The following is a 24731-nucleotide window of genomic DNA, read 5'->3' as shown; positions in this document are numbered from 1 at the left end:
ACTGACACATGGAACAGTTTTGGCAAGAGCTGCCTATCATTTCAGAAATCTAAGAACAGTGTCCCCGTCTACAACCTGCAGTGGTCAAGATGCCCTTCACTGCCCTCTGCAGTTCCTTATTGCTGCGCTTCTGAAGAATTAAAAAAGCAAAGCTAATTTCTGAGAAAGAGAGAAAGGAAAGCCCACAAACAGTTGTGCAATGAGTTCGAAACAAGCCAAAGCATAAATGCACACTCTCTCTCACATGCACGCACACACAACCCCAAAGGTGTTAAGTCAGTGGAGAGTGAACCTTTTATCTGTCAAGGGCTACATTTTGGGAGGCCCTCTGTTAGGGACCAGATGCTGATGTTGGGCTGGACCTCCCTCCCTCTACCCCTTCTCTCCCTGTGCCACCCCTCTCTCTATCCCCTGCTCTCTCCCTGCCCACTGGGCTGCTAGGGGAAGGGCTGATCCCTCTTGCCAGTGGGATGAATTGATGGTTGGCAGAGGGCTTTTGAAATTAGGCAGAGGGACACACACATCTCTAGGGCCACAGGCCAGCCACCCCTGGTGTAAGCAGATGCACAGATGGCAGCAAATCCATTTGCCAGCCTGCCACAGGCAAGCGCCCACTACCCTTTGTTCAGCATGACATGGGAACGTACGAGCTGGGCGGGGGGGTCTTTCAGGTCACCTACAAGACCGACTGCTCAGTGCATGAAATCCAGAGTTAAATCATCCCCAACAGATGGCTCTCTAGCCCCTGGTCGAAGACCTCCAGCCAGGGAGAGCTCACCATCCTCTAGGTCATGGGTTTCATGAGAAATTCTTCTCCTCTAACTCTGGGAGAGTGAAGGGGATTCTCCTCTCATGCTGAGCTTTGGAGCCAAGATCCACATAAGAAATAACAGCCCCTCAGCCGGAGTTCACTGGTGCAGACAAGAGACTTGGCAAAAGGAAAGAGGCCGATAGTTGGCTAGTAAGCCAGGCCAAAAATCTGTACAGCCCCCGTGTTGATTGATTTAAAGTATCTCAGGCCGCCTTTCAGTAAAGTGGTGCTATAAAAGAAAGTAGTAAAAACCATCGCTACAAAATGGCAATAAAAATAAAGCACACGAAACAGAACAGGAAAAGGGGGAAATGAGCAAAAATATCTGACGCAGATCAAATTTGGAAACAAACTAATCTCAAAATAAATTTGAGAAGTATTTTGGTTTTAGTGCTGTTCTAGAAGCCAATCACACGCGCCCGCTGCGCATCAGGTGGTCCGGCAATTACATTTATTTATGTCCTGTACTTTCAAGCCACCCAATAATTGAAGTTCTCTGGGTGGCGTACAAGACAGTAAACCCACACAGAACAATTTTTCTTAAAAAGTGCGACAGAATAAAACCAAGATAAAACCAGCAGCAAAGAATAAAATAATCACGACATCATAGAACCAGATTAAAAGTTGCTCTTCCAGTGCCTGGGAGAATAAAAAAAGCCTTCACCTGGTGCCGAAAGACCATAACGTAGGTGCCAGGCGAGCCTCTCCGGGGAGAGTATTCCACAAACAGGGTGCCATGAGGCAGGTTGTAGCCACCTGCCTGGGCTCATTTTGCAGGGGCAACCTGGAGGAGGGACTCTGCCAATTATCTCAATGTCCATTTACACCAAATGGTACAATACTGTGAAAACAGCACTGGGTTCCTAGACTTTCAAGGCTCTCTTCTCCTTTACTACACAACAGCTTTCCCTAACTACTGCCCTCCAGATGTGTTAGACTACATTACCCACCACTGCCAACCAGCATGACTGACTATGCTGGCTGGAGATGATAGGAACTATAGTTCTGGGGGGGGGGCGGGTTCCGTGTCGAGGAAAGCGTTTACACAAGGAGGACTCTGACAAGGAAAACTGCATAAGTTCAGAGACACCTTCTTCACAGCAATTTTTTTTAAGCCATTTGTTCCAAGAAGGGAAAAGCACTTTGCACATGCTCAAATGCATTTTGCTCCAGGTCAATTTTTAAGTCACGAGCAGCCCCTCGAATTGCTCTGTAGAGGCTCAGGGGGACTTGGAGTCTGAGGAGCCAGAAACTCTGTAACCAAGACCGTGGCAACCACGCTATTACCTTGGCATGGCTTCCGGATTTTTCTGTGGTAAACTACATGTACATTTGCTCTAGTCGGAACTCGTCCCTGGCGACTATTCCCCACCCTCTACTTTTTGCATGATCACACCCGCCCTGCCTGGATCACTCCAGCTTAAGTGGCGTGGCAAGCATCTGGGTACCACAAGGAGGCTTTGTGGTCACGTCAGGTGTGGATTACCGCCGGCTCCGAAACAAGGTTCCCTCATCCAATACCACAAGTCAAAAAGCAAGAATACCAGAAGACCAGGCTCTAGGTAATGCTGTAACACGGAACAGCTTTGCTCAGCCCGCCGTGCTGGTCCTGAACCATCACAACGCCAGCAGACGCTCTCTGGAACAGCTTTGGGGCAAGTTGTGAAGCCAAGCAACGGAGCTGGCACCAGCTAGTCAAGGACAGCATCCTCTCGCCACACTTGAAGGGGCCATGGAAGTCGTGAATGATGCCGATGCGAGATTCAACTCAGCCGGGCTGCAGCTGCCGAGACGTGCAACAACATGGGGATTTCCAAAACAGCATGAGTGAAAGCGCCGTCTGTACTGTTACCGGCCATGGCTGTTGCATCCACTTTTATGCAGGCATCTTAATCCGCGCCGGAACCCAAGCCCAGCTTGCAAAATGAGGAGGGCTCCTCAACGTTACTGGCCGAGTCCACAGCACCGAAGGAGCCCGTTCATGCAAGTTTGCAAAGGCACCCTGACAGGCAGCTGGAACGCTCTCGCGTTTGTCACCACTTTGGCTCCTATAGGCGGCTTCTGAAGCCAAAGACCAGCTCGCCTCATCAGTGGCAAGACATGCAGCAGCGATGATTATTTATCATAACACATAGGATGCAGTTAGTGTTTTGTTTGTTCGTTCGTTTATTATTTCATTTCATTTCTATACCACCCAATAGCCGAAGTGTTTGAGGGTACGAAGGGTTCCTCACACTCTCAGTAAACCCTATAAACAGTCCTACCAGGTAGGTCAGCATTAACAACCCGGTATTTGAGGGTGACAACGTTCTGTGAAAGCGGCTTCTCTAAGCCCACCTAATCCAGCCATACGGAGGGCTGGAGCTGGAGGCACCAGGATGGGCAAGGTTGACATACAACAGAGGTGGGCACACTCCAGGCTTGCAGGACCTACTTTGGTGTTGTTGTTGTCTTTCTAGAACCCTGAGATCCAAAACTGCGAAAGCCATACACTTTGAATCAAGGGATTCTAAGCCCAGGAGGTTGTTTTGAATTCCAGAACTGAACACTGCTGACCATCCTTCCACATAAAAATCTACACCTGGTTACCCCAGGTTTTCTTAATTTCAGCAGTATCATTTGGTGGGGGGCAGCAGGGAAATAATGTTGTTGCTATAGTTAAACAATCGAGCGTCAGAAAGCCTTGATGATCTACAGCAAACCGTTCTGAGATCTACCGAGAGATCCAGATTTAGCTTCTGCCCATCCCTGCCCTAGAATTCGTGGCAAAAGAAGAAATGAAAATGCCCCTGAACAGCTGCGGAGCGCATCTCCAGGTGAGATGCCAATGTCGCCAGACAGACTTGGATCCCAGCCTTTCTTTTTCTGCAGAAGTAAGTACTGTCTTTCTACATAGCACGTTTCAGAGAGAGTTTAGTTCTCTATGCCTCGTGTTCCACCTCCTTTTGCAGAGTCTACAAGGAGAAGCAAAACAAAACTGAAACTATAAAAGGAGGGGTTTTGTCACCACTGACCAGGGCAACGGCTCCATCTAGCGCCTGTGATGAGCAACACTGAGAACAACGTTTTGTTAGAAAGCTGTGCAGCGTCATCTGAGGGAATTTTAAACCATGACCCTTCAAGTCCTGGTGTGTTCACAGAGACACCAAGTGGTGAATTTAGGCAGTATTCCTCCCTCCAGAACTGAAACCCATAAAAGCACCTCAAGGCAGAGGGGTGCATTTTACTGAAACAACATCTGCTGAAGAAACAGCCGGCCCGCTTTTATGCAATATGGAAGTCTGTGTTCAACTGAAATCACATTCTAAGCTGGAAACATAGTTTTGAAGACATCCGTGAATTGAAAGGGGAAGGAAACCAACTCTATGGGCTAGTTCGCACAAGCAAAATAAGCCACCATGGCTTATTATGGAAATCACACCTTGCACGTGCCATGATTTAAATAAGCCACTGTAGCTTATTTAAATCATGGCACATGCAGGGCGCAATCTCCATAATCACTGCCTGGCCGTGGCTTGTTGTGTTGTCCAAACCTGGGTGGCATGGCTTGTTGGAGGGGGAAACAACCCTCCAAAAACCCAAGGGCTGTTGTAGGATTATTGGAGGGCCATGCCCCCCTCCAACAAGCCATGCCACCTGGGTTCAGACAACACAACAAGCTGCACCCAGCTGGCTATTATGGAAATTGCGCCTGGCACACACACCACAAGTTAAATAAGCCATGGTGGCTTATTCTGATGGTGCGAACCAGCCCATGGAGTTGGTTTCCTGCTCCTTTCAGTTCACAGATGTCTCCAAAATTATTTTTCCACAGTGGCCTATTTTGATCCTATGAACTAGTTCTAGGAGTAGAAAAACAGAAATTTAACATGACATGGACCTTTCGAGGGGAGACAGCAGGCTGGTGGCCTGTAAAGAAACATTTTTTGGCTCCTGTTGAATCTACCAAGTTTAATTCTTGTAAACTTGTCTCCCACAGTTTGGGGAAAGGGCTAGAGCCCCTGCTCTGCATGGTCCCAGGTTCAGTCACCAGCATCTCCAGGTAGGGCTGGGAAAGGCCCCTTGTCCGAAACCCGACACAGCTGCTGCCAGTCCGTGTCGACACTACTGAGCTAAATGGACCGATGGTCTGACTTGGTGTAAGGCAGCGTCCTGCGTCATTATGTTGACTGGAACATCTCGTAAAGATCATGTAACACCCGTTTTAAAGGAATTGCACTGGCTGCCAATATGCTTCCAGTCGGAATACAAGGTGCTGGTGATAACATTTAAAGCCCTCAGTGGCTTGGGGCCTCAATATCTGAGGGAGGGCCTCTCCCTCTATATGCCTGCCTGAGGACTGAGATCTGTTGGAAGGGCCCCCCTCTGCATCCCACCAGTGTGAGACATACACTACAGTGGGATGTGGGAGAGGGCCTTCTCTGCTGTGGCACCCTGGTTGTGGAATGCCCTCCCCTTTGAGGCCCAACTGGCGCATACATTGATTTCATTTCAGTGCCAAGTAAAAACATGGCTTTTCACCAAAGCCTTTGAGGGCTAATTGAATTCTCTGAAGTTGCACACTGTTTTATTGTTTTAGATTTTTTAATTGGTATTAACTTGTTTAATGGTATAATGTGCTTTTAGCAGCTTAAATTATTTATTGTTTTATACTATTTAAATTTATTTTATCTGTACACCGCCCTGAGATCTTAATATAGGGCAGGATACAAATGTTTTAAATAAAGAGAGAGAGAGAGAGAGAGAGAGAGAGATCTTGAAACACCACCACTTTCTTGCCAATCACAAGAAGATAAAACATGCACGTTTGTTCATCCACAGGACACAGAATTGTCACGTGTGTGGCAGGAGTTGGATGACTTTGGCAAAGACTTCTAAGACAATAAGAACAGGAGGACACAGAGCTGTGGTGTTACGTATAGACCAGCCTTTGCCAACCTGGCATCCTCCAGATGTGTCGTACTACAACTTCCATAATTCCCAGTCAGCATGGCTGAGTGATGGGAGTTGCAGTCAGACACATTTGGAGGGCACCAGGTTTGCGAAAACTGTTATAGACAGTAAGGCACACAGCACCAACACACACAGTACCAACACTTTTGCTTACCAAGTAGAGCAGAAAGGTATGAAGACCCGTTCCAAGTCCGACAGAGGACAGGATCCCTAAGCCTACCCAGTAGGCACACCATAAGAGCTTTTTCTCCATATAAAGCACATACTGGGGAGAAAAGAAAACAAGGATGTTGACATTTTCCACAAGAAAGCCCCGCGATACAGACACACAGGTCAAAAGAAGCATAAGTGGGATTCTAGGCCGCTCAGAGGAAAAGAGGTTTAAAACCAGCACTGCGTATCTTTTGCACAACTCTGCGGCTAGTGCAGCGTTTGGACACTGGGCAAAGAAATGTGCAGGCCTGAGAGCACCAGACACAGGGGATGCCCTGAGGCGTGAGGTCAGCATCGTTTGTTCCTGGAAGGCCAGCCTGTGAATGGAGCCAGGGGCAAGAGAGGGAGGTGAACTTCAAAAAGGTGCCAGGAACAAAGTCGTCTTTATTTACTTACTCTAAGCACTTGAAATTACGCCACAGATTTCAGCTGGAGCATGTATGTCATGAGAGGCAACCATCACTTGCCTCCTGAAGAAGCTCGCTCCATAGGAAAAGCAAGTCCTTATTCGGAGGATAGTAAGTGACAGTCGCCTCTAAAGATGCCCACTGCCAAATTTTAATTTTGAACTTGTTTTCGGACGCTTAACTGATGCTTCCTGAGGTTACAAAATGCAATTAAACCCTTGATGGGGACAATAAAGGGTCAGGTCAGGAAAGAACACGCAGCAATGTTAACGGGGGCTTATACAGTTCTGGCAAAGGCATAGAAATCACCAATTATACCAAGTCTGGGTCAACGGAGAAGGGAGATTTGGAACATGATGCTGATGAACAAGATCACAGCTTATAAACAACCTTGCGAAAGAAGAAACGTTTCAGTTGAACCTTTCCAGAGTAATTGAGACTTTATTTATCCAATTTTGAATATAGTCTGAATGGTTGGTCATTAATGGATATTTTGACTATGGGCTAAGACCAATGTTGGATGGGAATGCAAATGTTTGATTCTATTGAACATAAAAGAAATAAAATAGGAAAAAACTCACTCAGAAGGAAAAGTTATTCCTTATTTGGAAGACAGTAAGTGACGATTGCCTCTAGGGATATCCATTGTCAAATTTTAGTTTTTATCCTGAATGTTTGCTGATGTTTTTCTAATGGTTAATTATAAGAACATAAGAGCTGCCCTGCTGGGGCAGACCAAGGGCCCATCTAGTCCAGCATTCCGTTCACACAGTGGCCAACCAGCTGCTCACGGGAAACCCACAACCAGGACATGAGTAAAACAGCACCCTCCCACCCATGTTCCCCCATAACTAGGGTACATAAGCATACTGCCTCTGAGACCAGAGGCAGCATATGGCCATCAGGACTAGTAGCCATTGATAGCCTTCTCCACCATGAATTTGTCTAACCCCCTTTTAAAGCCATCCAAATTGGTGGCCGTCACTATGTCTTGTCGTAGCGAATTCCATAGTTTAACCATGCCTTGTGTGAAGAAGTCCTTCCTTTCATCAACAAAACAATAGGCAGATACTACTAGTAGTACCAATAGTGTTACTAAAAGTACTAAGACTGCTACTAATAGTACTAATACTAATATATTATCAGGGGCCCACACATTTTGGCCAGCCTTGGCTCATTACCATCCCTCCCCTTCACCTGAGGGGTAAGGGCTGGGTCTTTACTACAACGTCAGGATCCGATTTGGACTGGCCCCCTGACCACCTCTGAGGCCCAGTATGACTGCAGGCCAATCCCCCTCTTCCCCAGCACCAAGCTGGATTGGGAAAGAGGAGGCTTGCCCCTGCTGCCTTGAATCTTATAGCAGCTCAAGAAAACACCGAGACATTTTGCTTCTTTCTGATCCTCTCCGAGGCTTGGGGCAGGGTGTGTGTGTGTCAGGGAAATCCCGAACTGTTCTCCAGGCTTGGGGAAAGGACAGAGGATCTAGCCAGAACTTTTTTTAAAAAACTTGCTAGCAGAAAGCTGTTGAGCATATATGTGTGGACCCATGGTTGATTTAAGGATTAGAAGAAGTGTGGTGTAGTGGTTACAATGCCAGATGAGGACCAGGGAGACCCGGGTTCAAATCTCCACTCAGCCACGTCTCACCCTCCGCTACCTCACAGGGCTGGGGGAGAACCTTTGGATTGTCAGCCACCCTGAAAGTAACATGCTGAATGGTGCTTGGATACAAGAAACGTAAACCAGACAACATACACACAAGCAAAAAAAGTACGACAGGGTCAAAGCGTCATTACCTGTTGATGTGCTCCCTCGATATAATACGCAGACGTAAGGACTGCAAGCAGCAGTAAGAGAGACACCACGATACTTCGCCGATGCCACAACCTTGGGAGGGGGAGGAGGGAAATAAAAGTCTACGTCAGAATCGCAGGGCTGGAAAAGGGCCACACTGTCATCGAGCCCCAAATTCCACTCCGAGGTGATACTTGACACATTTATGCCTCTCTGCCTCTCATATTACCCATTGCAATGCAAACTACAGCAGCATTTACCAACTGGGTTGGGGGACTCTAGGAGATGAAGTCCAACACATCTGGAGGGCACCAGGTTGGGGAAAGCTAGACTACAGTATGGTGAAGTCCCACAACTGGATATGGCCAAAGGATTACTTAGCCCACCGTTTCCTTCCCAACCACAAACAGATGAGAGAAGCATACAAGAGAGCCAGCGTGGTGCAGTGGTTTGGATGCTGGACTCGGGACACCCAGGTTCTAGTCCCCACTGGGCCATGAAGCTCACTGGGTGACCTTGGGCCAGTTACCGACTGTCTGACAACCAAATGTTGGGTGGGAATAAGAGAAATTGAACCACTGATGTTGGTCCAGCGCTGTGATTTTGTAAGACTGACAGGAACGGTCTATCTCCCTCTCTCTCTCTCTCTCTCTCTTTTTTTTTTTTACTGATATGAGCCATTTTGGGAGACAGTGGGACTGTTCACACAGCATGCTAACCCACACTCAGTGGTTGAGAGTGGGTTGTTGTTGAACAGTGGTTTGTTTGTTGAACCGTGGGTTAGCATGTTCTCTAAGCCCAGGACATTTTCTGCAGGATGGCTTGTTAACCATGCAGTGGGGCTTCTTAACCACCCTGAACAACCCCAACAACAAACCACAGGTTCTCAAGGTGGCTTGTTCAAGAAAAATAAGTCACGCTGCATGGTTAACTAGCCATCCTACAGAAAATGTCCTGTGTTTGGACAACATGTTAACCCATGGTTCAACAAACAAACTACTGTTCAACTACCCACACTCATCCACTGAGTGTGCGTTAGCATGTTGTGCGAACCCAGTTAATAATTGTCAGAAAAGAGGGATAAAAATGCAGTAAATAAATTTTAAGAGCCTTATGTCTTTTTCCTTATTCCCTGGATCTGCCAGCCAGTTTGTGGCTAAATCCCAAATCTTTCGAGTCCAGTTCAGTCCAAACAGGGCAAGGATTAGGATGTCAATTGTCTGCCACAGTAGGGAACAGGTAGCTTAGAAGCAAAGTCCTCACGACCACTTTGAGCACGAGTTCCACATAATCCCAAACTTTGCCCTGCTAGGATGTTCATGGAAACCACTTCAGTTGTAAATGCTGTTTTCGCAAAACTCAGACCTCCTACCTAGCTGGGCCCTTAACACCAGCCTGGCCTCCTCCAGCTTAGGGAAGGCTGATTACTGCCAGCTCACTTCCCCCATCCCAAAGTCTTTAAGACAGCAATCCTATGGTCCCTGGGAGAGCACCCCAGGGACCATAGGATGGCTTGTAAAGCCAACCCCAGTCCACTCCCAATTGCGGTTGGTGTGGACAGAACCACAGCACCCACCTCTCCGAGGTCAGAGATGCAACCTCAGAGCCTCAAGAAAGGAGGTGTTCCAGTGGGCAGAGAGGGGAGGAGACCGGAGAGGCCAGGAGACCAGTTAACCTAACTCTCCTCCAGCCTCCTTCACTCCGCCTCCCAAGCGTCCTCGCTACACGAGCTGAAGAGCTCATCTAGTGAAAATACAGAAGATCAGAGGACAGTCTGAGCCCCCACACATTAAAAAAACTCCTTTGAAACCTGTTTCCCTGCAACCCCAGCTGGGAGTAAGAAAATGGGTTTTGTTTTTTTTAAGTGGGAGGGGTAGGGGACCTTGCCAGGCACTACGAAAGGTATCTGGAGCTATATTGGTGCCCACCGCATCAATCCTTTGGCTGGGTTTGCACAACACACTAACCCACACTCAGTGGTTGAATGTGGGTAGCTGCTGAAACATGGATTGTTTGTTGAACTGTGGGTTAGCATGTTCTCTGAACCCAGGTCACTTTCCGCAGGGTGGCTTGTTAACCACCCTGAACAACCCAACAACAACCCATGGGTTCTCAAGGCGGCTCATTCGAGAAAAATAAATCACACTGCATGGTTAACAAGCCACCCTGAAGAAAATGTCCTGGTTTCAGACTACGTGCTAACCCACAGTTCAATACAACCCACACTCAACAGCTGAGTGTGGGTTAGTGTGTTGAGCGAACAGTCCCATCCCAATGAGTTCCACAGGCCACTGATGGGGAACATGCAGCCTCCTCCAGGAGATATGAGACTGCAACTCCCATCATGCCTCACCACTGGCTATGCTAGCTAGGGCTGATGGGAGTTGTAGTCCAGCACATCTGGGGGGGAGACATGTTTCCCCCCACCCCTGCTGTAGACTAACTCCAAGTTGCATGAAGGAGCATGTCCTTCTGATCAGAACCGACTGCTCACGCTAGGTGCCCTAAGTTCTGGTGTTACAAGAAGGGAGAAATATTTTCCCCACCTCTTAGACTAATCGAGACACAGAAAAACGGGACTTTGATTATGGAGGGTGGGGTGGGGTGGGGGGAGAGAGACAAGAGGGCTAGCTTATGCCTTTCACTGCAACTGACTGAAGAAGTTAAAATTCAGGAGAAGTACTGTTTACTTTATGGTCCATTCTTTCAAGTTTATTAACGTTTCCAGGAAAAAATACTGCAAGGTAACGACTGGCTTCCTCCAGAGCAGGATACCCTGACGGTCGTCTCGCTCTTTCCGCTTCTGTTCGCTCAGGGAAGAGGGCTCTGCAGATAGGAAGGGAGAAAAAATGGGAGAATGACCAGAGAAAAGTTATGGGAAATGATAGCATCCACCGGCCCCACAAAAGCCTCTTCCCTCTGGGTGAAATTATCACCCTTTTCCCCTCTTGGGAGATTTGCCTCTGAGGCCTTACACCTTCGAAGCCACAGCCTGCCCCAAGATTTTGTCACTCATGGGAATATTTGCTTGTTCTAAACCTGGGGTCTCCAACATGGTGCCCACAGGCTTCAATGTGCACACAGACACCTCTCCTGGCGCCTGCCAGGCTCCCTCGCTCTCCTGATTCCTATTTTATTTCTTCAGTTTTTTAAAAAATCAACTGCTGGAAAATGAAGGGCTGCCTTCCAGCATCATCTTTACTTGGGTCCAAGAGTCCAAGTTTAAAGTGCTGGTTTTGACCTTTAAAGGCTTAAACAGTTTGGGACCAAGTTACTTGAAGGACCGCCCCACCCGTATCGGCCTACCTGCACTTTAAGATCAGCAAGTGAAGCCCTCCTCACCTGCCCACCCATGAGAGCAGATAGGTGGGTGACCACAAGGGAGAGGGCCTTCTCTGCAGTGGCCCCACACCTTTGGAACAAGTTGCTATAGGGGGTCCACCATGCAGGTTTTTAAGAAGGCCTTGAAAACATATTATTTTACCTTGGTCTTCTCTTGATATGACTGCTGTTATTGCTATTGCTGGTTTCATGGTCAGCTTTTATTTTTGTATTGTTATTTCCTTGTGTTTATGTTTTTATCACTTTTAATATTTTAATTGTTTTAATGTATTTTACTGCTGTGAGCCGCCTTGGGAGGGCTTCGGTCCAGAAAAGTAGCCAAGAAATGTTTAAAATAGAATAAATAAAGGTGTGGTTTTGTGTTTTGGAGTTCAGATGCTTACCTCTCTGTCACAGTTAAGTTCTTGGGCAGGCTACTTTCCCTTTAGCCTCACCAGTTTGCCTTCTAGGAAAAGAGCATTTTGTGACCGGCCACACTCACCATGGCAGCTATTTTATGAATGGGTAAGCCCTCTTGACAGCCATTTTTTGAGAGCACCCACAACACGCTTTCAAAATTCCAAATATGCCGACTGACACAAAACCATTAGCGAGCCCCCTGTAAACTATGGAAGGGCCACTGGAACGCAGCCCCCAAGCGCTCCTTCAAAGTGGAATTTGGCCCTAGGGCTGAAAGAGTTTTAACACTCCTGCCTTAAGGCCTCTTCCCTCTTAACACGTGCATTTTTAAATAGACTTGTAGCTTGATTTCCATTTTATTGCATTATTGCTGAGAAAGCCCCTGGGAAAGAACTTCAACTCAGGAGCCCCTGGTTTGCATACAGAAGGGTCCAGGTTTGGTCATCTCCAGTTAAAAGGATCAAGTGGCAGGGAATGGAAATGCTCTCTCGCTACCTGGGAATATGGAGATCCACTACCAGTTAGAGGAGACACTCCTCTGCTCAATGGACAGACCAATCTTAGTATAAGCTTCCTATGTGCCCCTTCAGTGTCATCGTAGGGCAAATCATTATATAATTTTATAGCACTGGATAGAGCTAGATTGTCACAGGCCAGGAGTCAGCGTATGCAAACCCAGCTGCATTTTATTTTGAACTTTCTGAAGAGCAGCCCCACCGTCTCAGTCTATTTCTGGATTTTCCTCATCAAACCAGGTCAAGTTGCGAACACTCTTCCCATTCCAGCTTGGTTGGCGGGCTGCTGAACCAGGAAAGAAGCGCCTATCATTCCCGGCTGGATTTTACTGCTCTAGCCACCCAACATCCCACGACGGGCTGTTCAAGTCCAACCCTGGTGAGAGGATGCCTTCCAAAGGGCATCCTGAATCAGTTTTACAGATTATAAAGGCACAATCCTATACGTGTTTAGACAGAAAGAAGCAATGCTGGCTGGGGAATGCCGGGAGTTGTAGGACTTCTTTCTGTCTAAACACGCATAGGATTGCACCTTAAATCTTTTAATTTTTATAGAGACCTTAAATCTAAAACAGGCTTCCTGGTGTTTATTAGTTCTCTGATCTTCACACCAGGCAAAGACAGTTCCCTTCCCCCATGGATTATAGATTTTAAAAGTCAAATTTAATAGTTGCTCCTATCGATTTTGCTTCCTGTGGTATTTATTGTTGTTTATTTTCTGTACCATGTTTTCATTCTTTTAGCTTTGTAATCCACCCAGAAAACTTTTGTTATTGGGCAGGGTGAATGAGTACAGACATAAATCACTGCTTTTGCATTTTTACTGATAATATATTTCTATTTTTACTTTGAGGATTTTTGGTCAGTTTTAAACTGCCTTTAGACATTTCATTAGCTATTTTGGGCATCTCCATTTTGGAGGAGGAAAGAGGGATACAGATCCATAAAGACAAACAAGTACATTTGAACAAGAGATCAGTCTGAAGTAATTCATCTATGAGCTCAATTTAGTGTTCTGATCCTCTTGACTTACAGATAAGAAGAGCCTCCTACATACATGCTAACCCAAGTTAAGAGCCACCACCAGGCAACTGAGAAGACAAGGCTTCCCGCCCCCCCCCCCTTCCTTTCAGGTTGTAGATATGCCCCAAATTATTAACAAAAGTACACAGGGGAAGGGAGGCTAGTAATGTTTATTGGAGAATTTGCAAGATCAGAATACACGCAGCATGAGAACATACGTATGCAGCAATTTTGCTGTCTATGCTGTAATCATTTTAGAATTTGGGGACATAGCTGCAGGAAATTGGTGCCAGATGTGGTGCAGGGTGCAAATTTGATGTATGCATAGATTTAGGGCGCAATCCTATTTGGATGCCTGTCAGCCCCCCAACTTGGGAGGGTAACAAGTAATCTCTGCAGAGTTGGAGAAGCGTGGAGGCGATTGTCGCCTTCACATTTCTCCCACTCTGCATTTTTGCTAGATAGCCGTTTTTGCCCATCCAGCTAGGGCTTTGTGGAAGGGGAGGGAAGGAGGCTGGGGACAGCTCGTATTCCCACTTCCCCGGTCCCCTCCCCTCCCACAGAACTGCCCTCTTTCCCTCCTCTCTGAGGTCCCTTTGGAAAGCTCTGAGAGGCAGCCAGTGTGGTTCTCTCCACCCCAGCTCTGAACAGGGTGGGAGGAGTTTGGGCTCCTGGTTCCAAGCCAACAATCCAAACTATCTTATTGCTCCCGAGATGCTGCCTAGGGGAAACAGGATTGCTCTCCCCAAGACCTATTTCTAGGTTATTACGGCTGTTTATCGATTCCCGTGCTGTTTATTGTTCTGCATTACACTGTATCTTATTCTTTTAAATATTTGCACTGTATTTTACATTGTTAACTGTGTTTTAAAATCACATTTTAGTTTTTTAACTGATTGTAATCAACGTAGAGAACATCAGTTATTTGGCAGATTAGAAATGTGCTAAATAAATAAATAAATAAATAAACAAACAAACAATTTATTCAAACGCATCTCAAGAGCCTCACCTTTCCCCCCTCCCTGCTTTTCTCTGCGACGACAAGCACCCCGGCCTCTGCCGCCATGTTTCTCCTCATACTTGTTTACAGGAAGGGGCTCGGTGGGTCCCCCATTTGTGCAATCTCATATGGAAACAATGCCCAGAACTGCGAGAGGGGCTGCTACACGGAGCAACCAATATTGGTGACAGAGGACAGGGATGCCAAGTCAGGGAGTAGAACAACAGATTCAAAGCACTGAAAGTGGCCTTGAAAGTCACCTACCCCAGCCCCCCTGCTCAATACAGGATGCAGCCACAGCAGCATTCCCCAACTCAAAGCATCTGGACAACGCCAGGTTGGGAAAGGCAGAGCCATAGCATCCCTGACAGGTAGCTGTCCAGCCTCTGCTGAGATACCTCCAAGCGAAGGCACGTTCTCTGTTCCACGAGTCAAACTGCTCTGTCCCTTAGGGAGCTCCTCCTAATGTTTAGCCAAAATCTACTTCCCTGCAATTTCCACCCACTGGTTCTAGTCCTGCCATCTGGAGCAACAGAAAAAAGCCTGCTCCATCTTCTTCATGACAGCCCTTTGGAAACTTAAAGACAGCAATCGTGTCTCCCCTTAATATCTTTTCTTCTGTAGGCTAAAGATAGCCCTCTCTGGGCATCGTTCCAGTTTGTGCAGTCTCTAGCACTCTAGCATCAGTAAATATGAAGCAGCTGAAGGAACTGCCAGCATTTTATCATACATAGAAGGGTTCTGATCATACACAGAAGGGTCATACCTGTGAAGTTTCCATTGTGCTGTTCTTTGCTCATTCCTATGCGCCTCTGGTCACAATCTGTTCCATTCTCTGCCATTTCATAGATCAATCACTTACGGGGGACCTAACGCCAAAGACACACACAAACAAAGGTGTTAACTAGAGATGTGCTCAACAGCAAAAGATCTACGCAAGATGGTTCAGCAGGGGTCCACCTTTCCACTTCATTGCCTTCTGGAGGGGGCGACAAGACAAGCCTACCCATTCCCCTCTAGCTTAGAGTTGGGAAGCCCGGGGGGCAGGAGAGATCATCCCCACAGTAGTTGCACTAACCTTTCAAGGTCTCAAGTGCAAGAAACTCCAAGCTTCTTTTTTTTTTTGTGAACCGCCCAGAGAGCTTCCGCTATTGGGCGGTATAGAAATGAAATAAATAAATAAAATAAATAAAATAATCTAGAGCAGAAGGTTGGGGCCAGTGATATTGGCTGAGACACTCCAAGGGCCTCCGCCAGCAAGTAACAAACCAAAGTTTGGAGCTAGAGAAAGGAGGAAGGTCAGCATAAAGTCAGGGATTAAAGGTGCAATCCTCTTGTGCACACATAGGAACCCAGGAAGCTGCCTTATACTGAGTCCGTCTAGCCCAGTATTGTCGACACTGACTGGCAGCGACAGTTCTCCAGGATTTCAAGCAGGCTTTTTTCTTGTCTATCTAGAGATGCCATCAGCTCTACACAGGGTATCCACCACATTAATTAAAATGACAGCCAAACTGCACACAACTCTTTTCCAGCAGAACTGTTCACCCATACAAACAGGGCATCATACACAAATACAAGACAAAGTATCTGAAGAAAGAATCTTCCCCATTGTTTCATCTCAGAGTGTCTGGCACCGTTTACATGAGATGGACACAGACCTCTGCCCACAAGGGAGTTCTTTGTTGCCTGTCCGTCAATTTCCACAATGCTCTATTCAGCCTTGACACATCTCGTAACATTATTTCTTTGGGAAGACAGTGAGCGCTAATTGAAAAATTGTGTTCTTTGCAACACCAGCAAAGACAGACCAAGCAAACTGGGGCCGTCACTTCGCAGTGGAATCGCACGTCAAAGCATGGCTGGCCAGCCTTGATGTCTAAAGTGTTTGTTGCGTTTTTAAGCCTGCCCCTCCTTCAAGGAGCTCAAGATGGCATACAACCCGGTAAGGTAAGTTAGGCTGAGAGTCGGTGACTGGCTCAAAGTCACCCAGTGAGCTTCATGGCCAGGTGGGGAATAGAACTCAAATATCCCCAGCCCTAGTCCAACACTCTAACCACTACACCACATTGACTACGAACTTCCTCTTGTACCTGGGTGGTGCTGTTTTGGCTACACAAGGATCCACATTCAAAGAATCAGATCACTGTTAGGATATAGGATAGCAAACCCCACCCCTAGTTCTGTAGCTTTACTTATTAGTTTTATTAATTTATTTATTACTAAAAATAACAGACGCTTAAGATGACAAAAGGGCCATGGTGGCTTAGTGGTTAAGACGCTGAACTGCAGACCGGAAGTTCGGCAGGTCAGCAGTTCGAGACCCGAGTGCCGCGTGACGGAGTGAGCTCCCGTCTTCAGTCCCAGCTCCTGCCAACCTAGCAGTTTGAAAGCAAGAAATTGCAAGTAGATAAATAGGTACCGCCTCGGCGGGAAAGGTAACAGCGTTCCGTGCACCTCGGTGTTCAGTCAAGCTGGCCACATGACCACGGAAGCATCTTCGGACAGCGCTGGCTCTTCGGCTTAGAAACGGGGATGAGCACCGCACCCTAGAGTCAGACACGACTGGTTGGGGACACCTTTACCTTTTAAGATGATAAAATCCCTACGCCGATTGTCTTTCCATTCAGGGACAACTGGATTATTAAACAGCCAACACCTTATGGACAGGAATTTTTGGGTGAATGTTACAATCATTTGTGATAATGATAACTGTCTCAATGGCACAGCTTGTTTAATCACTATTATTGATTTGGAATATGTTTCAGCTGGATGTTTCTTTTCTCTCTTTTTCATTTCACAATTCAAGCCTCCGGTGTTGTGCTTTGCTTTGTTTCTAAATGCAAAAATAATATGAATCGTTTAAAACACTGGCTTCTCTAAACTTGGGTGCTACTGTGTTGCAAAGCAGAGAGGTTTGAAGAGTGACAAACAAACCTTGCAACAAGACAACATGTGGGCCAGGAACCTGGCACATACCAGACATCGCGCCTGTACTAAGAGCCAGAATGGCTGCAGCGTGGTTTTGCTTTCTGTGAAACCTTACGGTGAGCCAACAACGAGGCATCTTCAGATCGAACCATGAACATCTTACTCAAACGGTTAGCTTAAGAAATTCTAAATCAGCACTCCAGATGTACTAGACTATAACTCCCATCATCCACAGCCAATGTGGCCAATGGTCAGGGATGATGGGTATTGTGATCCAAAACATCTGGAGGGCACCAGCTTAGGAAAGACTGGTATAGCCCCACAGCCTACATCCCACATCTTTGAGGACATTATCTTGCATGCCTTTCTCACACACACACACACACACACACACACACTCTCTCACACACCTCAGATAGACTATTTAACTTGTATTTTCATTCTTTCATTAGACAGTAAGCTTCTACTTAGTCTATCACTGATACGCTTGTGGAACAGCCTAAGAATTATAATCAGTGACCTTGCTATATTATGTTATTTTTTGGTGCCTTTAATTTTTTTAATTGTATTTCAAAATGTTATACAAATAAAATTGCATGGGGAGAAAAAGAAAACAACCTGTTCCAACATCTATCAGACAGCCCTTGAAATATTTGAACATTTCTATCCTGTCATCGCTTAATGGCTTCTTCAGGCTAAGCCAATCCAATAATTTTCGTTAATCTTAAACTGCAACACTGGATCTGTTGCAACGTCCTCTTTAAAAGGAAAGATGGGACTTCTAGGCCCTCCGCCAGCAGCAAGTCCAATGTTCTAGGGCAAACACAGGTCACATGGTTCTTTGCACAGTCCTGTTAAACCTGTTCACCCAATGTGGACCAACAGCATGCAGGAGTAAGCAGAAGGTAGATTGTGATCTACTAGTAAATTTCTAAGTGATTTGCACTAGACTGCAAGTATCTGCCTGAACATAAGCGCCATGCTGGATCAGATCAAGGGTCCATCTCATCCAGCATTTTGTTCACACAGTGGCCAGCCAGCTGTCTGTGGGAAGCCCACAAGTAGGACACGTGGGCAATAGCACCCTCCTACTCATGTTCCCCAGCAACTGGTGTACTTAGGCATACTGCCTCTGATACTGGAGGTAGCATATAGCCATCAGGACTAGCGGCCACTGATGGCCTTCTCCTCCAGGAAACTGTCTAACCCTCTTTTAAAGCCATCCAAAATGGTGGCCACCACTCCTTCCCAAATCCCACAGTTTCACTCTGCACTGTGTGAAAAAGTCCTTCCTTTTATCTGTCCTGAATCTCCCACCAACCAGCTTCATGGGATGACCCTGAGTTCTAGTATTATGAGAGAGGCTCTTTTCTCAGTGCCTCCACCTACAAGGGTGTGACAGATTGCTACTAGGAAACAGCCTTCTCTGTAGTGGCTCCCCATTGTGGAATGCCCTTTCCAGGGAGATCTGCCTTGCATCTTTACATTGTAAATTTAGATGTCATGTTAAGATCTTCCTCTTCCAGATGGTAAAGAATCTTTAATGTGCTGCGATTAACTTTACTGCTGGCACTTTAATATTTTTAATATTTTCATTAATTACATCCATTGTTCTGGTTGTTATTTTATTGTTGGGGGTTGTTTTATAGCTGTAAACCCAAGGGCGTTTGCCAGTTGGATGGCATATAAATCTAATAAAAATAGATTACCAAGGATTTCTGTCTCCCAGTTATTTAACAATAGCAACAAAAAAAGGTGACATACACACCCAAATTATACCGGTGAAATGAGAGTTTGCAGTAACTGGGAGTACGAGTCTTTTTTATGGAAGGACTGTGAGCTCCTTTCAGTTCTGGCGCACAAAACAAATTCCCAGGCTCTGAATTCTTTAATTCTAAGTGTACGTCTTTTGCACCAGGCGGTGGTTGGTGGATCTTGGGAGTTCTAATAAAAAAAACAAAGTAGATGCCGCCAGCCAGAAATCTGCCCACTCTTATTCTAGGGAAAATACTTTACTAATGTTCTCTATTGCAGGGGGAGACCAATGGTGGTAGGCAAATTATCATCCATGAAATCTTCTAATCGAGTAGCTCTCGATAAGCTTACCAGAACACAGCTTAAAAACAGTGTGTTTATAGTAACAAGGATTTCTTTGAAAACAGAACCGTTATCGCCAAAGCCACATTTAAGAACAAGCTGAAATGCTACATTCATTATCGGATATAGCAAAACGAGAAAGAACCACCACTCTATAACTACATAGTGGGTTCTCTCCTCTTTCGCTGCTCCCTGCCCCCAAGGCTGGAAATTTTTTTCAACATTTCAGGTGGACCTGAGCAGACCTGGAAGAAACACACATTTAAACGTTCCTAGACATCACAGTTGCATTTTTAGGAGCTTGGGTGAGCAGGCACTCAGGATTTTCCTGCCCTGACCCCAGAGTTGACAAACAGACTTTCTAACATATAATCACTACATACTACGTACAAGTTGACTGGTTAAAATAAGCCCAAAATGACTGAGTAAGTCTAGTTTCCAAGTGGAGTGATAATATACCTCTTCGGTGCCTTCGTCCCAGAGGTTTGAAACCAAACAGATGGCTGTCTAAAAAGTGCAGATAGAAAGTTAACTGCCCTCTGCGAGATCCAGAAAGAGAAATGAGAACCAACCAAGGATGCAGATGGACACTATTCAGTTCTACAAGGTTAAGACAAGACATTTCTTAATGAGCTATTTAAATTTTAAAAACTTGGATATTTTTAGCACAGTGAAAACCCGAAAGGAAAAAAGAATTCAATTAGACCAAAAACTGGAACAAGAATCAGGACATCTCTGAAAGGCTTCCTAAAGTGGCACAGAATGGCCCAAGAGCAAGATACTTCGGTAGCAAAGGGATTACAAGTTCTAAATCAGGATACTGTTCCACTTAGAACTGCTCATCCTGTAAAGAAAAGAACAACGTAGACGCTTGCAAATGTCTATTTCGTTCAGGGGCAAACTTAGAAATGGGTAGGGAAGTTTTGTTTTGCTCTCTCTGTGTGTGTTTTCTTTCAGGCATATATGGGGTAAATCCGGGGTAGGCAGCTAGTGATCTCCATATGTTTTGGGCTACAACTCCCCAAAGCCCGAGTCAGCAAAGCCAAAGGTCAGAGTTTAGAGCAGTTGCAGTCTGGAGGGGGCAAAGTCTAATGTGAACTTGCAGGTAAAACTTGACAAAAGTGGAATACTGCTAAGTGTATTTTACAAGCTAATCGTCCCAAAGATCTCCTTTGTGATCCTTTGTGACCTAAAAAGTGGGGAAGCCCTAACATTGGGGGGAAAAAAACTTTTGAAGATGCCCTGTTCTTCTTTGTCAGTGGTATTCAGGTGATTATTTTACAAGCAAAGTGTATCATGCAAAATTATGCATGGTATGGAGAATGTAGATGGGGAGACATTTTTCTTCCTCTCTCAAAATACTAGAACCCGGGGTCATCCTATGAAGTTGATTGGTGGGAGATTCAGGACAGATAAAAGGAAGGACTGCTTTACACAGCGCAGATTTAAACTATGGAACACGCTACCACAGGATGTAGTGATGGCCGCCAATTTGGATGGCTTTAAAAGGGGGCTGGACAAACTCCTGGAGGAGAAGGCCATCAGTGGCTACTAGACTTGATGGCTATGTGCTCCCTCCACTACCAGAGGCAGTGAGCCTATATACACCAGTTGCTGGGGAACATGGGCGGGAGGGTGCTGTTGCGCTCATGCCCTGCTTGTGGGTTCCTGGTCGACAGCTGGTTGGCCACTGTGTGAACAGAATGCTGGACTAGATGGACCCTTGAGTCTGATCCAGCAGGGCTGTTCTTATGTTCTTATGCGAAGCAGTCCTCAAAACACTGGGTTGATTTCCCACACCCACCCAAAGAAAGCTCCTTGTATTTATTTCATGCATATATACCTACAAGCCTTCAACCAAACATTTCCCAGGGTGGCTCAGTCATAACCTGTATCTATTTGGACACACTTTCAGACCCTCCAACTACAGTGCTATAGGACTGAAGGAATTCTTACACTAAAACAAACAAACCACGCACTCCTGCAAACCAGAGCTCTCATGAGTTGTTGCAAACAGTAATGGAGCCACTCTGCTTGAAGAACATCAAATTCAATTCCCAATAGTCAAGTAACCCTCTGAAAAGGGTGTTGGAGACGTTATACGTCCTTAAGTGACCTCTTGGGACAACAGGTGGTGGTTTCATCCCAAGATCAACTATCAGAAAGGTTTAGCTATCCAGACAAACAACACACAGCAAAGCACTCAATTTCTTTTTTGGTATTTTCCCCAAATCTTCGTCATGCCATAAAATTGCCAAGTGATGTCCCAACACAGTGTAAACATGGCATAAAATTAGCTGTTAGAAGGCAGAGTGGGGGACCAATAATCCCTAGCATATTGCATAAGAACATCATGTTTTCCTTCTCAGGTTTCCCATTCATTGCTCTACTTGCTGATGTTGCAACAGCTTCCTCATGAAACTGGAAGAGGCACCAACATTTGGAGAAGGGGGGGAAATTATATTTTCGACTGTGCAATGGGACACGTTCCCTTGGCACCACCTAATAATCTGGGCCAAGCCATACGTCCTACTTTTTACGTGGCTGAGGTTGGCAGTTCAACAGATGGGGCCAAGAAAACATATCTGCTATGCCCATAGATTAGGGGTGTTGAACCTCTTTCAGCAGAGGGCCAAATCCCCTTTTGGAGAGGTTCCCGGGTGTTGCATTCCAGTAGTGGGTGGCGCCAAAGACAAAGGGGTTGGGATCAAAATACCAGCATATTGTAGCTTAAGGCTCTTAGTAACTAAGCCTAAGGAGAGGAATCTCAACTTTTGGAATGGAGGGGATATGTGGATCCGGGCAGGTTCATACAGGTGTAGCTGGCTCTTCAGCAGCCTGCCCCCAGAAACTGTATGCAGAGGTATTCTGCTTCTGAATGTGGATATTCCATTTAGCTATCAGGGAAAAACAGCTATTGACAGACACATCCTCCTCCAAAAACTCTGTTCAATCTCTTTTTAAAGCCACCTAGGACAGTGTCTACCAGCTTGTCTTTTGGCACTGCCATGAAATTCATCCATTTATTTTGACCCAATTAGCCCAGTACCCTTGGCTGGTGGTGATTCTCCAAGCTCTTAAGTGGAGATCTTTTCTAGCTCTATTTTCTTGATCACCTTTTAACTGGAGATGCCAGGGATATTCTACATGCACAGGATGTACTCTGCCACTGAAGTGTGATGCAACCTGCACATGTGGGCTGAACAGCCCATTGACAAACCTCCTATGACTTAGCAGGGGAGGGTCAACTACCAGCCCCCAACACACAGATAGGCCTCTGCTGGGCTCGGAAGACTGCCAAGCAGTTCCACCATTCCTCCCAACCAGCCTTTCACCTTTGGGAAATCCCACTCTGGAACTAGCCACTGTCAACAGATAGAATATTAAACCAGAGAGGCTGTTGGCCTGGCTCAAAAAGGGTGTCCTGACTTGAGTGAACAAGAATCAAGTAAGACGCTCCCAGGAGAACATGCCCTGCTGTGCCATCAGTAGCTGCTCTGGCGGGTGGCCCAAAACACAATCACCCCCATGGCATAAATCGGTCCCTTTCCCCCTGCAAATTATTTTTTTTAATTATTATTATTATTATTAAATTTATTAATCGCCCATCTGGCTGGTCACCCAGCCACTCTGGGCGATGTACAGCATACAATAAAACAGTTTAAAACAATAAAATTCTACAATAAAAACATTTTCTAAAATACCCTAACCCACTCCAAATGCCTGACTGAACAACCACGTTTTTAATGCACGACGGAAGCTCATTAAAGAGGGGGCATGGTGGAGTTCCCTAGGGAGGGAGTTCCACAGAGTGGGGGCCACCACAGAAAAGGCCCTCTCCCTTGTCCCCACCAGTCTAGCTGTCCTGGCTGATGGGACAGAGAGGAGGCCATCCGAGGCTGATCTTGTTAAGCGGCCTGCCTGGTGCTGCTGGAGGCGCTCCTTAAGATAGGCTGGGCCGGAACCATATAGGGTTTTAAAGGTCAAAACCAACACCTTGAATTTGGCCCGGAAAACAACTGGTAACCAGTGCAACTCCTTCAGCACTGGAGTGATGTGATCTCGCCGGCGGCTGCCTTTAATCAGGCGAGCTGCCGCGTTCTGTACCAGCTGCAGCTTCCGAACCGTCTTCAAGGGTAACCCCACATAGAGCGCATTACAGTAGTCTAAACGAGAGGAGACCAGGGCATGTACTACCGATGGGAGCAGATGGTCAGGAAGGAAGGGGCGCAGCTGCCGTATCAGATGGAGTTGATACAGCGCTGTCCGGCTCACAGCTGACACCTGAGCCTCCATGGACAGCTGGGAGTCCAAAATGACCCCCAGGCTGCGGACCTGGTCTTTCAAGGGTAGCCGTACCCCATTCAACACCAGGTCAACATCCCCCAGCCTCCTCTTGTCTCCCACCAAAAGTACCTCGGTCTTGTCAGGGTTCAGCTTCAGCTTATTCCTCCCCATCCAGCCACTCACCGTCTCCAGACATTTGGACAGGGATTCTACGGACAACCTTGGTGAAGATTTGAACGAGAGGTAGAGCTGCGTGTCATCCGCATATTGATGACACCGCACCCCAAACCTCCTGATGATAGCCCCCAGCGGCTTCACATAGATGTTAAATAGCATTGGGGAGAGGATGGAACCCTGTGGCACCCAACAAGTGAGTGGCCACAGGTCCGAAACCTCCTCTCCCAGTGCTACCCTCTGGTACCTGCCGGAGTATTAGTATTAAATGGCAACAAGCGATATCAGAAGACTGCATAGCACATAATCCGTGGGATAAGGCAACATCCCCTGTTCCAAGCCAGACCATTAGATCCATCTAGCTCAGTACTGTCAACACTAACTGGCAGCAGCTCTCTATGGTTACAGAGAGAAGCCTATTCCAGCCCTACGCAGAGATGCTGGGGATTGAACCTGGGACCTCCTACAGGCAGAGCAGGGTCTCTACCACTCACCTATGGCCCTTCCCCCTGCACTAGCCTCAGTGCTGTCTTACATCTGTCCTGCTTCATCCGCATACCTAAAAAATCCATCTGATGGCCCTATATTCCAGATCACTCGTTCTGAGCATTCAGCCTCCACAGGGGTGAGTGGCTAATTCTGACCCATCTCTGCTTCAGCTGTGAATCAATTGCTTCCAATACAGAAATACAGCAGAACTGCTGGCCCTGAAGAGGGTGCCCATTGGATCCCTGATGAATCACTGCTTTGGGCTTGCTTCCTTCCAATCAGGAGGCTAAACA

General features: G+C 46.5%; 1 protein-coding gene across 4 annotated transcripts in view; it reads right to left on the bottom strand.

Annotated features, from left to right (window-relative positions):
- The window catches only part of VMP1 (vacuole membrane protein 1), a 126478-nt gene that overhangs the window by 96278 nt on the left and 5469 nt on the right, over positions 1 to 24731 (bottom strand). For 2 of the 4 annotated variants that reach the window (XR_014786193.1, XM_084823358.1), the window contains exons 2-5: positions 15227 to 15329; positions 10872 to 11007; positions 8184 to 8274; positions 5919 to 6029 (exon numbers count right to left, since the gene is read on the bottom strand). Coding sequence is in view for 3 of the 4 variants with exons in the window: in XM_084823358.1 (XP_084679484.1) it covers positions 5919 to 6029; positions 8184 to 8274; positions 10872 to 11007; positions 15227 to 15302 (414 nt within the window). In the remaining variant the exon portion in view is untranslated. Of the gene's footprint in view, positions 1 to 5918; positions 6030 to 8183; positions 8275 to 10871; positions 11008 to 15226; positions 15330 to 16882; positions 23446 to 24731 lie in introns of those variants that run through there. The other 2 variants (XM_084823359.1, XM_084823360.1) reach the window with 2 other exon arrangements.

The sequence above is a fragment of the Heloderma suspectum genome, chromosome 16, assembly GCF_057233095.1.
Source record: "Heloderma suspectum isolate Gila_16-S chromosome 16, 16-S_ref, whole genome shotgun sequence".
NCBI classification, from domain to species: domain Eukaryota; kingdom Metazoa; phylum Chordata; class Lepidosauria; order Squamata; family Helodermatidae; genus Heloderma; species Heloderma suspectum.
The sequence above is the reverse complement of the archived record's forward strand: the minus strand, read 5'-3'. Positions and strand labels throughout refer to the sequence as shown.